This window comes from Tiliqua scincoides, chromosome 1, assembly GCF_035046505.1.
Source record: "Tiliqua scincoides isolate rTilSci1 chromosome 1, rTilSci1.hap2, whole genome shotgun sequence".
Lineage (NCBI taxonomy): Eukaryota > Metazoa > Chordata > Lepidosauria > Squamata > Scincidae > Tiliqua > Tiliqua scincoides.
The window spans coordinates 16,598,298-16,612,439 of record NC_089821.1 but is presented as its reverse complement, the minus strand read 5'-3'; the positions used below and the strand labels follow the sequence as shown (position 1 = coordinate 16,612,439).

The 14,142-nt window shown below is 40.3% G+C and overlaps 1 protein-coding gene across 1 annotated transcript in view; it reads right to left on the bottom strand.

Annotated features, from left to right (window-relative positions):
* Positions 1 to 266: 266 nt before the first annotated feature.
* Positions 267 to 14,142, bottom strand: part of CAPN3 (calpain 3) — a 37,956-nt gene continuing 24,080 nt past the window's right edge. Inside the window, exons 15-22 of the mRNA XM_066630953.1 lie at positions 9,703 to 9,774; positions 8,883 to 8,940; positions 6,918 to 6,982; positions 6,220 to 6,288; positions 4,232 to 4,310; positions 3,916 to 4,032; positions 3,311 to 3,369; positions 267 to 2,180 (exon numbers count right to left, since the gene is read on the bottom strand). Coding sequence (XP_066487050.1) covers positions 2,154 to 2,180; positions 3,311 to 3,369; positions 3,916 to 4,032; positions 4,232 to 4,310; positions 6,220 to 6,288; positions 6,918 to 6,982; positions 8,883 to 8,940; positions 9,703 to 9,774 — 546 coding nt within the window. The 3' untranslated portion in view covers positions 267 to 2,153. The remainder of the gene's footprint in view (positions 2,181 to 3,310; positions 3,370 to 3,915; positions 4,033 to 4,231; positions 4,311 to 6,219; positions 6,289 to 6,917; positions 6,983 to 8,882; positions 8,941 to 9,702; positions 9,775 to 14,142) is intronic.

Sequence of the window (14,142 nt, the reverse complement as noted above, 5' to 3'; positions counted from 1 at the left end):
TTATTAATATAAAGCCTTCTGCATTAGGCCACTGCAAGGAGTGTTCCCTGAACCAGGAGCAAGAGGTCTGCAGTACTGATGACATCTGTTTTGACCCATAGCCTTTATTGAAGGCTATATACAGTACATGGATTTAAAGGGCTAGTGATATCCCAGTATGTATTTACTTTTTCCCTTGGTAACTTTTGCCATAAGTTCCCTTAACCTCTGCAGTCCAGTTGCAAAAGCCTCAAAAGTTGATCTACAAAGATCACAGTATCTCAAAATATAAGCAGAAATATTTTTATTAGGTAGTACCATTAATATTTTCTAACTAAGGTAGTCTAATCCATATAATCACATCAAAATGCTGTAAATTTCTTTGGTTAAAGGGAGTTAGACATTAGCAATTAGTAATTTGAATCAGATTGGCGTTTTCTCTAATTTCAGTATGGCACATTTGGAGAAACCAGTGTTTTGACTGTATTTTGACAACAATGAAGCAATTACACACAGGATATTTTTCTAAAGGTCTCTCTAAAGTTTCTCTAACATGGAGACTGTGCAACTTCCAAAAGCAGGTGGTTGCAACACTAGACCCTGCATAATTTTTCTATCACACATGATTTCTGTGTAGGATAAAAGAAAAGCAGGCATGATGCAGCCCTAAATTATTTATATCCTTCTATACGTTTTTATTTGTAATATCAAGTTAGTCGGTTTTCACCAGGTACTGTGACAGAATTTGGATAAAAGCACAATTTAAATCTAAACCTGAAAATGCGAAATGTGGCTAGTAGAATATTTTTTCTGAGCTCTTGGAGCAAACTTGGAAGCTTACAGCTATTGGCCAGTAGCATTGCAATGGGAGCGCAGGCCACACCAAGTGTAACATTCAGGAGGAGTGACGCCACACAGCCTGAAGCCTCCATTTGATGATTTTCAGCCTGCTCCAGGCCCAGCTGCCTCATACTCTTGCTGATGATCGTGTTTTTGCTGCTTGCCAGCAAGAACACAAAGTGACTGGGCCCAAAGTGGGCTGAAAATCACTGAACAGAGGTGGGCTTTTTGCATTTAAAGCATTGTGATAGACCAGATGTCATCACATCACCCCTCAACTTCTAGACCAAGTAAGCACTGCACCAGGTGGCACCTGCCCCAAGGACTCCTCTGCTATTGTCTAAGCTAGTGGTTCTCACACATTTAGCACCACAACCCACTTTTTAGAATGAGAATCTGTCAGGACCCACTGGAAGTGATGTCATGACCAGAAATGGGATCAAGCAGGAAAACTTTTAACAATCCTAGGCTGCAATCCTGCCCATACTTACCCAGGAGCAAGTCCCATTGACTATCATTGTTAAAAGCATATACATAGTAGCCTGTTAAAAGTACAGATCTGTAACATTTCCCCAAATGCAGTCACATCCCATGGTAGCATCAAGTCTAATCTATTCAAAATAAAACATTGAAATGAATAGGGACCCACCTGAAACTGGCTCACGGCCCACCTAGTGTGTCCAGACCCACAGTTTGAGAAACACTGGTCTAAGCTGTAACAGCCACAGATCCATTTTATCATTGGCTATTGTCTGGGCAGTCCTGTAAGCATTGCATCCTCTAATGGCCTGCTTTTGCTGAACAATCTCTTGCTAGTGGGAAGCTTTGGCTACTGAAATACTACTACACAGATAAAGGCAGCAGTTACAAAGCAAATTACATGAACAGTCTTCAGAATGTTCAGTAGATGAGGCATGGTATTTTCAAGAATGCCAAATTTAAATTTGGATGCATCACTTTTACGTACTCTTGAACATCAATGCACTAGTGAAAAGTTTAACATTCTTAGCACTTTAGGGTCTTGTGTTTTCAAATTATGGCTTACAAAGAGTTGGAAGAAATTGCCAGTGTACACTAGAACAAGCATTTTACATCATAATAATAGCAGGCATCTTCACCATGTGCAAGATGCTTCAGTACTAATGTCAGTTATCAATAAAAGAGGAGAGATTTTGGATAAACAGCCATCTGGTAAAGGGAGATGGATGCTGTTTGGTGTTTAAACCGCTGTCAGGTTGCACTTTCTTCCCATGTCACTGTCAGAAGACAAAGATATACCACTGGGCCCTCATTTGCAAGTGCATGTTGAGATTGGGGATGGAGGCAGGTGAAGTTCAGGCATACATGGTGAGCTGTAGCCACTGGAAGAAGGAGAAAATTAAAGTTAAATAGGAATTTAAAACAAAGTGCAGTACACCAGTTTGGTCTTGCACTTAGCTAGAAGCAAGTCCCATTGAACACTGTAGCACTTCTGAACAAACATACATACACTTCAGGTGTAAATCAGCTGTCTCCCATATCTATGTTCACATAAGTGAATGCCTAGAAAAGCCATTTTCAACCACTGTGCCATGGCACACTGGTGTGCCATGAATGGTCCCCAGGTGTGCTTCAAGAATTTGGGAGGGGGTCATTTATCAATAGGACGATTAGGGGATGTGAGCCCCCATTGATAGCACAGTGTGCCTTGTCAATTGTCAAAAAGCTGATGGTGTGCCTTGACCATTTTAGTGCCTTGCCAGTGTGCCGCGAGATGAAAAAGGTTGAAAATAACTGGCCTAGAAGGTGAGCCTCCAGTGACTTCATTGTGGAAGTAGACAAAAGCCCTGCACATGTAAGGCTGCACACCTTGATATTAAGTGTTGGCTAAATCTGAAGTTCTTCCTCCTCCAATTTTGTTTTAGCAACTGTGAGTAGTATACCCCCTAAGATAAAATGATTCCAGACTGATTCTATCTTCTCCTTATAAACCTACAGAAGGGAATTTCTTTAGCACATTTGGTTTTGCAATTGTCTTGTTCAGTTAATGTTTCTATCCTGTTCTGCTCTTTTGTATGGCTATATCAGCATCCACTACCAAGAAAATTCAACATAAACAGAGTACCTCTCTAAGTGATAAGTGCTTGTCTGTATAAATAAAAATTACAGCATAGATATTCCTGAATGTTGAACTGAAATCCTGCACTACTGTAATAGTTTAACATTTTTGTCTCTTATGGAGCCCTCAACAACAGTGTTGAGTATATGTCATATGGGGGGATAACACACTTATCGGAGGGACGCAATAACACACTTTCCTAGCTATACTTATTTGCTGCTTTGCATTCTGTACTCTTCATTTATGTGTATTTTATAACTCATATTTGTACAGAGGAGAGGAAACAGCAACATGAGCACAAAAGGTAATGTATGTTTCCTCTTTAGAAAGAGAAACAACGGAACCAAACAGATACATTTTGGAAAAAAAGCACATCAGAATGAAAGTAGTTACCTCTAAGACATTCAGTTTAATAATACCATCTCCATCTTTATCAAAGGCCTGAAATGCACCTGAGGGAATATGACAAAAAGATGACATCTGGCGAATTACTTACATCAGATATAGATTAATTCTAAACCCTAACTAAACAGCACTCCCAAATATTGTGAAGCATCAATAACTTCAGTATTTCCACCCTCTATAATTCTGAAGCTGGTAACAAATTCCAAGTATTGATGGAAGTAGTATCCTTATGTGAGTAGCATAAAGTGTGAATGGGGACTTCATGGCATTCAGCAGTGACAATTTCTAGTACCTACTAGGTAAATTATGGAAATACTACTAGTTGTAATACTTGAGATCTGTGAGGTATGGGCTCCTTCAAGTGAACCGTTATTGTGAATGAACTACCAACAATGCACATGAATGGGGCAACTGCATCGCTAACAAGCAGCTTTAGTAGGCTATTTGCTATTTTGCATTCTATATTTATTGTAACTAACATTTTATTTGTGGGTGTCTGATTTTTTTTTATTGTATAGTATACATATTATCTTGGAGAGTTTTAAGCCAAATGATGGTCTACAAATATTTTACAACATATAAAATAAACTTACGAAACATTCCTTCCAGTCGCACGAAGCAACAGATGAAGCTGTCAAATTCAATGTTCATGTTTCTATCAGCATAACGCATTGTAATGATGTCATAAAGTTGGTTATTCAACTGAAAGCCTGAGGAAGGAAGTCGGATGGCAAATATTTTGAGTGAAAGGACATTTTGAAGACTTCAATTTTTTTTCCTTTTTTGTAAGGAATGTTATTTAGACAACATGCTTTTCAAAGCAGACATTTTAAAAACAAAAGTACACATATGCATATGGTGGCAAAAATCCTGTCTGAAGCATGCAGCACGGTGAGCGTTGTAGGTTACCTGCATCTTTAACGGCATTTCGCATTTCATAGCTGTTAATGGTTCCTGAACAATCGGTATCATAATGAGTGAAAATTTTCTGGAAAATAAAAATTATGATTTGGTTTTTGTAAAAACCTTTCTTGCTCATGTTAAAGAAATGCAGGGTCCGTCTAACTTGATGATCTTGTCATACTCATTTTTAATCACTTAATTTTGCTGTTTATGTTCATATAAGCTATTAGATTAGTTGGAACGTATGTTAAGCATTCTCTGGGAAAACTAGAAGTTTCACCATCCCACATGTTTAAATGGCAAAGAAGATGAGAGGCTTAGAGCCATGTGTGTAACTCGGGGAGAAGCCCTTCCCTGTGGAAATGTAGGAATAAATTTTTTCAGGTGATGCTAAGATCATATTACAGGATTCTATGTTTTGAATATGCATTGATTACCCATTGAATATGTATGTCATATATGGAATAAAAGGAATACACATATGTATGTCATATGTATTTCTTACTCAGGTAATATGTCTATTGTGATTTCTGATTGGAGCAAATATAAAACTTCACCTTATTTGCATTAAGCCAGATCTTTCTATCCAGTTACATATGTAATGAACTGAGTGTGAATGAGGTAAATAGGTTCTGAACCCCATTGTTCTGGGTGCATGTTTTTACTCTTCATCGTTGACGCACGTCACAAGTGTTGAGTGGCTTGCGACAAAACAGCTATTTTTAATAAAATAAGGACTCCTGAACTAAATGCTGTAATGCCTTGAGTCTTCACCCAGCTGAGGATCCTGAGAGAGAACCCTTAATTTTTCTTCACACTCTCCTCACACACCCCAAATCTGCCCTAGAGATATCCCTTGCCCAGATGCCACTATTCACACAGGGAAAAATAAAACACTTGGGAGAAACTTTGAAGGGTTTCATGTTAGATTGTTTAAACCTGGCCCACAGGTACATTTGGTCCCTGTTGTGTATATGCAACATTGGGCAGAAATGGCTTAAACTAAGATCCTTTCCAGTAATACACCCAGGGCTAGCAGCTGCCCTTTCCCCTTAGAAAACATAACAAAGCCATTTCCTGAGGCACAGGCACAAACCTGTGCCTCAGGCAGAGGAAGGTTGAGAGAGAGAAAAGGCGGAAAAGTCCTTAGAGGAACTTTGAAAGTCAGGTCCAGCAGTATGCAATCTCTGCTCCCTATACTATAGAACTTATATAGTAAATGGAGCGGAGATTGCTCGGCCTGACTTTCAAAGGGGTCTGTCTTGTGGCTCTCATGGGTCTAACCAGGCAAGAGGAGAAAGAAGACATCTACACCTGGGGAATTCTTGTTTATTGACAGATATATAATGCCTTTCCCCAGATATATAAAACAAAATTCTAAAGGAAATTTGCCATAGTAATGTACTCTCTCAGAATCAATGGGGTATGTGTGAGGATTGTCATTCAAAAGCAGTTGTATGCCAGCATTTCTCTCCATATGGAAAGCTAGTGAAGCATCACAAAAAAGCTTTAAACTGTCTCTCTTTGTTAGCTCCTTTTATGTGAGCTTAGAGATTCAAATAAGTAAACTTCCCCATACTAGCATTATACTTTAAGCCATTTCTGTGCAATGTTGTATATTTGCAACAGGGATAAAATGTATACACCTGTGGCTGGACAGAAATGGGTTAAAAACAAAAAACTCCTGAAGACAATGGCCTTCTGAATGACTAAGGGCCCAATCCTGTTCAACTTTCCAGTACTGATGCAACCACAGTGCAGCCCTGAGGTAAGGGAATAAATGTTCCCTTACCTTGAGGAGACCTCTGTGACTGCTCACCACCGGATGCAGGGCACACCATGTTGGCACAGTGGCATCAACGCTGGAAATTTGGAAAGGATTGGACTCTGATTCACTTTATTGTGTTGTCCTTACTAGATACAGATGATTGTGGCATTCACCCATGGAGTAGTACTGTCACTTCAAAATACGGCACATGTAAGAAACTGAATACCTGCCAGCTTTTAATCTTATTCCAAAGGTGTCGAAACTCATCAAAGTTGATTTTCCCAGAACCATCTGTCTGTGATGCTAGCATTTAGGTCCAACATTTCTTGAAACAAAATTAGTAATGCTAGAGTTGAGTTTGGGGGGCACTGTGTTCAATACAGATAATTTAAAAAAAATATTCCAACCATATTCTGACTTTGAGTTCCTGTTTAACTACTAATTTTACTGGGGCATTGAGCAAGACACTATCATTTGGTCTCGCTATTTTATCTGAGGAATAGGGATAATGCCATACCGCATAGGATTATTATGTGAGACTGAAGGAAATGAGTTTTATCAAGTACCTGTATATTATTCAAGTGCTGCAGAATGAATGCTGTTCCTTTGTGGGAAGATATACCAATAATATATAATTTGCATATGTAATATCAAATAATATAGGGGAAAGTAGCCTTTGAGTTGGTTTCCACTGAAATAAGGGGTTGGGGTGGCATCAGGGGGTCAGGGAAGTTGGGCACTGACTAAATGCCTACATCCATCGAAAGGCTTGCATGGTCAGACAAATCTGCTGTAGTGATAGCACCCAGTACACACCATCGAAGCACAGGTAGAAGGCCCCAAGCACCTTGCATTGATGCTGCAAAGAGTAAACAGGAATATTATTGAGGTGCTGAGTAACTGTGCATAATCTGAAAAGGATACATCCATTAAGGCAATCATGCTGCGGCAAGAGTCCAGTGCAAACCCTTCTGCCTTCAGATCCTTGTCTGAAATATGTGATACCAATTAGTGTCAATATTTCACTTGAAAAGCTTGTAAGCATTATAATAATTGAATTTTCAATAATAATAATTGAAAAGCTTGTAATTTATCATAAGTAAAATTATGATAAATTTTAAACTATATTTCCCTTAACAAATTTTGAAATGGCATTAAGAACAACCTGCATAGCTTCTTGACATGTTTCAAAAGTTACTCTGGTGGACATTTCACTTCCTTGCAATACATGAAAGAGGCAATGATTTCAGTATTATTACTGATTGTTTTCAAGGGAGTAGAGCTTGTGCCATATAATACAAGGATGTGATTCTTCATATTGACATGAGTGATAGTGTTATAATTTACAGCAGCGGTTTCCAAACCCCGGCCCAGGGGCCAGATGTGGCCCGCAGCGAGCCTCTATCCGGCCTGCGGCCAGGCTCTTGTCCCCTAAAAGCCTCTGGTTCACTCAACTGTACATGACCAGAGCTGTGCTCTGATTGCATCTGGAGGGTGTTCTGAGAGCCAGAGAGGCTGAGTGAATGAGCCCACTCATTCATTTATTCATTCATCTAAGTTCCATCGCTAATTTGTTTATTTAAATTTTATATTTAAATTTTTTTCCGGCCCTCAGCACTGCACCAGATATTTCATGCAGCCCTCTGGCCAAAAAGTTTGGAGACCCCTGATTTACAGGGATGGGTACTCAAGTCGACTCAACTCACAAAAATGCTGGTTTTTTGCAACTCGTGTTAACTTGAGTCATGGGTGGCACTGACTTGGACCCAACTTAAGGCTCAGAGCCAGTAACTCGGAAAAGACTCATGATTCAAATTTGACTCCAGTTTTGACTCTCTTTACTGTCTGTGTGCTTGTTTGCTTTTTCCCCCAGTTGCTTTCAGGTTGCCCCAAAAGACCTCCTGGGCAATCTGGAGGCCATCCTTCAGATCCAACAGCAGCAGTATACATGGTGGTTCCAGGAGGTGGGGCTGGGAGTTGAGAGGAGTAGGAAGTCTTTTTTGCTCAGAGACTTGACTCGTTTCTTGAAACGATTCAGAACCTTAGTCAAAATGACTTGAAAATTTCCACAAGTTGAGTTGTGGCAGAATGCGCAATGACTTGCAAGTCAACTCGAATCACAAGGTCACTAACTTGTGACTCAGCTCGGTAACTGGAGCACATCCCTGGTTATAATTTAGTATGATGTTGGTTCTCACACAGATGCAACTGTAGTAACAGGGTGCACTAAAGAGTTAAGTCTTAACATTTCTATTATGAGATAGAGCTAGCCTGCCCCCTTAGACTTTTCTTTTTTGTTCCTTTTAGTTACCAGCATAGTTGTGTACTGCCCTACAATAAAGAAACACATATGTTTAGAGTATGTTATTTCTTCTGCAACACTTGGCCCTATAAAATACCCCAGCTATTAGCTGGGTAACAGTGAACATGTAGATTTGACAAATGCTTATGAGGACTGGCTGAGTTCCAGGGATGTGTGCATTTATACATACATACACAAGTTTTTATATACCGCTTTTCTGTTTTTATGTAGCATTTATGGCAGTTTACATAGGCAGGTTAATCTAAACCACCATTTTTCAATTGGGTTTTTACAGTATCAGGCCTGATCCTCTTGGTAGGCTATGCTTGTCTCACAGCCATGCATATATAAGTACACACATGGCTGCTTCAGCCTGCTAAATCTGTTTTGGTGTGCTTGTACCTGATACTCCAAATAACCTGGATTGTAGAGCATAGCGCTCAGGCATTGCTGGTGGAGTTGTGAAGGTTTCGGACTCGCAACAGTCAAACAACTACTCGTCATCCATTCACATTCATTCATCTGTCTCTACTTTCTCTGCCTGATGATTCTCAAAAGCTGAAACTATGCACAAGAGCCAAACATACGCTTTTTAAGAACATTGTTGAGGACGTTTCTGAGTTCCTCGGCACTGATCTCCATGTCCTACGAGAAAAAAGACAAATAGGTTGAAGAATAGTAACATGATTCAAGGAGGAAAGGCTGCAAAATGGTAGTTCCTTGGGTGCTCTCCTGCAGTCTGACCATAGTGTATAGACAAGACATTCAGACAAAAATATTAGATCTCTAACAAGGGCCATTGTCTGTAATAAAATGCAAGCATTTGAAAATTGAACTTTCCTGCTAAGGACATTTGTTCTTAACACACAGAAACAATTGGAGCCCAGCCTAGTGAATGTAGCAAGGAGAGAGGCTGGTTCAGAGCTTCCAGTTTATAATTAATAAAATGATTGAATTAAATTAGTTTAATGTGAAGTTCGTCTCAAGCTTGTTCAGAGTCAAAGCAAATGTAACAAACAGCTACTTTGATAATCGTGGAGGGAAAAACTCTCACAGACTACACTTCTGTAGCCCGTATCCTGTCAAACATTCGGTTATTGGTTTCCCTTAGTTTACGGTCTTGCAGGAACTATTTCATAAATGTGGCCAAGATTGATCTGACTCTAGAGCAGCCATTCTCAACCACTGTGCCGTGGCACACTGGTGTGCCGCAAATGATCCCCAGGTGTGCTGCGGGAATTTGGGAGAGGGTCATTTATCAATAGGACCATTGGGGGTGTGAACCCCCACTGACAGCACAGTGTGCCTTGTCAATTGTCAAAAAGCTGATGGTGTGCCTTGCCAGTGTGCCGCAAGATGAAAAAGGTTGAAAATCACTGCTCTAGAGGAAGAAATTTTTATACTCACATCCCCAGCAATCTGCCGGAAAATATTCCTGAACTGTTGGTCTTCCTCTTTCTCTGTATCTCTATGTGCTGGCTGCAAAGACACAAAATTAACAAGGTTAATGGAAATGAAATGCTGATCCACTGTGGTATGCGGAAGAAAAGAGGTGCTGCTTCTGACTTTCCATGAGCATGCTTTGCAGTGTTAATATACTGTTTGTCCAGATTCCTTTCTTTTTTCCAAAGAAGGACTCTTCTAATTCCTTCATTTCTGGTCACTATAGGAATTTCTTTTTTTGCAGAAATTATTCAGAGCCTTTCTCAGGCTGCAGCCCTATGCATACTTCAGAAAAATCCCCACTGAACTCATGGGGCTTCTGTTTGAGTAACTATGCATACCATTTGATTTTATGTCAGATTTTCCATAGCAGCAACCTTCTGGTTAAAAAAAATTCGCATTTTATTTATGTAGACAAATCTGGGACAAGATACTGAACATAGAAAAGAAAGTAGGATACAAATTTTACGTTTTTCCATGTTTGACTACTGTATTTAAAGTATAGTTTTATTGTTCAAATTCTCTTGGTGCAATAGATTTGTTTTGCTGAGCAGAAAGATTTATGTTTTGGCCAGACTGCAATCAGATGTGGAATATTTTCTTGGTTTCAAACACAGGCATTCTTTTGTCATTCAGAAAACAGCCCTTTGTTTCAGGGCCTATTACCTGCAGAAAAGAAAGGGGAAGGTAAGCATAGCTAGTTAGTAGCTGAGCACTGAGCTATGGTGTAAGTGAATACTTTCAATTTTAGAACTGTAAAGCAATTTAGAAGCCTAGAAACAAACAGAATATGAAACAAAATGCAAGATATTCTCTTCTTCCCCACAAGAGAGATGCAGTGGTCCTAAAGATTCTGGGCATGGAATTCTGTGGCAATTTCAGAAAATTAGATGCAGTCAGTTCATGTAAAGCTAAGCATGATTCCATTACTGCATAGAACAATTGCTGTACTTCATTTACCTTGTTCCACTCAAATGAGTACACTCCAATTTTGTATAGCAGAAAATGGTTATATCATTGTTGTTGACTATGTTTTAATCTGTTAGATTATGTTGTTGACTAAGTTCTAGTATTAAGGCTGAATAAAGTTGCATCAGGGTAAAAATGAGTGATGGCACTGTATTTTTGAGCTAAAGAAAATTTGACAGAGCTTCAATATTACTGTTGTGACAAAAAATTTGTAGAAAAATCCATCTGCTTTTAATGAAGCTTTTCTACTTCACTGAAAGGTGGGTTATCTTTATTTGTGAATTTGGCACCTACTGATTTGCCTCACTGAGGGTTCTGAAACTGCGGATTAACCTGACACATCTCAGACGTGGCCAGAACCTTGTTCTGGTTGTGTCTTGGAGGCCTCTCAGACACTCAGAACGGCTCCAGTCACATTTGGAGCTCAGGTCGGTTGCAAAAACTGTGGCTTTTGTTATCTGTGGTTTTTAGTATTCGTGGGGGGGGGGGGGTCTGGGCATGGAACCCCTGCAGATAAATAGGCTCCACCTGTATTTCACTTTTAATCCCTTGTGATCTAATCTGCAGTTCTGCCTGTTGACCATAAGGTGGCACATGGACTGCAGTGTGCCTCTCTACTGTCAGACACACAGTGGTACCTGACTCCCTACATGCCTTGAAAGAATAATGTAGAATCTTTATCAAAAGCAATTATCCCCAACCCATCTGGTGTGCTCCCTGGGGCATTTGGTGGGCTGCTGTGAGATACAGGAAGCTGGACTAGATGGGCCTATGGCCTGAACCAGTGGGGCTGTTCTTATGTTCATCTCTGTATTTGGTGATGGCCTGCTAAGAAAAGTAGTGTATGTGTTCAGACTAGAAGTCTGGTTCAATTCTCCACTCAGACATTAAGCTTCCTTTGTGACCTTGGGTTAACTGCATGCATTCTCTCTCTCACCCTAAGCTCAATTCATTAATATGGTCAAAGGCCAGCAGAAACAGAACAGAGCAACACTGCCTGTGCAAACAAAATTAAAAATTTTTTAAGTTAAATGCACATCATACTAAAAACAGAAAAACAGAGAAGATGACCATCAGAATTTTTTTCTCATAACTAAAAATACCCTTGCGGGTTTTGCAGCCAAGAAACTAGCACTCCCTCTTGTGCTAACCTGTGAACTGCAGGTTAGCTCCCTTAAGAAGTTCCCTGGCTATCTCCTCATTGGGCAGGCTTAACCTAACTCACAGGGTTGTTATGAAGATAACAGTGAGGAGCAAAGATATGCTCTGTCCTTGGTGGCAGCACGGGCAAGAAATGCTTTACAGGGGGTCCTTACTATCTGCTTCTCAGTTAAACTCACAATTACAAGTCCAATCTATTGAGCAACACTGTCTAAAAATTTCGTACACTTATGAGGATCCTTTGATGAGAACCTGGAGATTCTGTGGATTTTCAAAATTTCTGTGTTGTCTAGTCTTGCCATCCACAACATGCAGGGAATCAATCACTGCACAGACTCTGTGCACTGTGCATCCAGTTTCTACATTGTTGCACAAAATGCTTGTATTTTGTGCAAAACACAAGTGTTCTGAACCCCCTAGTTCTACTGCTCTTCTCCCCCCCTTCCTCTATCCATCTAATAAACCCAAGACAGTTACTGTTAAGAGATGGTAAGTAAAATATTGTGATTATTTACCATAATGTACCTTTAAATTCAGTCCTTCCTTGTTACAGGGAATGGGAGTCTGGGTAAGTGTAACAATGAAAACAGAGTTTTATTTTGGAGATAGCGGGGGCAGGGGACACTTTTATTTTTATAATTGTTTCAATGAGTGAATGCGTTTAACATATCCTACATCATGCAGAGCCTAACAAAACATTTCTTAAAGGTTTTAGAATAAAAACCATCTGTATGGTAACATAATTCATAGTCATATATATTAAAAACCTTCAAACTAAACTGCGGCAGGGCATTTCAGATCTTTCAGTCCCAATCAGACCCTATCCCATTATGGAAAAGAAAAAAAAAAACAGCTGCTAACCATGGATCTCTAACCAAGTCAATTTTTCAGTCCTCATTACCCTCAGATAATGAGGATCCCCTATAAATAAATTTAGTGCCACCATGAGGATGAAAGAGAGTATACAAAGGAGTCAGCATTTCGATAGCTTTAGAGACTTTCACTGATAAACTGACAGATTATCAAAGAAAAGAATTGTGCTGTTTTTAAGGCATGACAATAATTTAGGTAAACTGCAGCTTTTTCAACCATCACCAATAACATGCTCTAACTATAAAACAAAATTTTCAAGAAAGCAGTAGAAAATGGCCCCAATGTATTAGATAGCAACGAATCTGTTAAAGACATAAGCTACACCTTAGGTCCAAAACCTAAATCCCTGGGGTCTAAATCCCTGGGGGATGGGGATAAGAATAGACCCTTAGTTTGGCTGTACTTGTCGTAAGAGGCGACTAAACAGCCACTGGGTAGATGGGACTCGTCAGCCTGGGAAGGCAGCTCAACTGAGAGAAGAAAAACTCTGATCCCAAACCTCCACTGCCTTGTGGCTACATCCAGTTATGGAAAAGGCTTCAGGAGTCAACCTCGAGGCAAAATCCGGAGCCGGAGTCCCTGAGGCAGTTCATGGCTGAACACAGTCACGTTCTGGCAACTCCTGCGACGCTGCTGGAACCAACCGTATTGGCCTCTGCCTTTCCATTGGACCATTTCAGCGACGTGGAGAGGGGGGATTTGCTGCATGGGTAACAGCCTATCCTCCATACCTACTTTACCCAGGCTTCGCGCACTGGAGAGGACACTCTGTTCCAGAACCACCATTCAGAGCATGACACCATAGTCTTCCGAAGCTGAAGGATGCCAACAAGGTCCAAAACCTTAGAGTGCATCACAAAGGGACAGTAGGCAGCACCACTGCATGGGGCAGGTAGGCAGGAGTATATAACTGATTCAGTGCACTGCCAAGTCCACTGACCCTTCATCTTGCTTCTATTCAGCTGAGCCATTTCAATGCTTGCAGCATCCCTACCTCAGGCCAGCTAGTCATTTTTTAAGCTTATTTAGAATTAGGCACACTATATGACAGAACACTCTTGCTTAAACCACATGTAGGATCGTCCCAACAAAGAGATCGCTAAGAAAGAAAGATGACCCTGCAGTGTTATAGAATTCCCTGTTCTCCTCCTCACTGCCAGTTTCCATGCAATGCGTATGATTCCATGCACAAGGAAGACAATACAGCAGAGCTGGACTGTGAATTTTTTGGGAAAGGCAAGTCAACCCAAGCTTAGGTTTTGTGCCTCCTTCTGCTTGCAATTCTGATATAACTGTTTTGTACATTTTTCTCTATGGGGATAATTCTGAAAAAGCATCCAAAGAGGCAAGCATGGAATCAGAAGAGACATGCTCGTGGTACCCATGTGCAAAGCCTAGCTG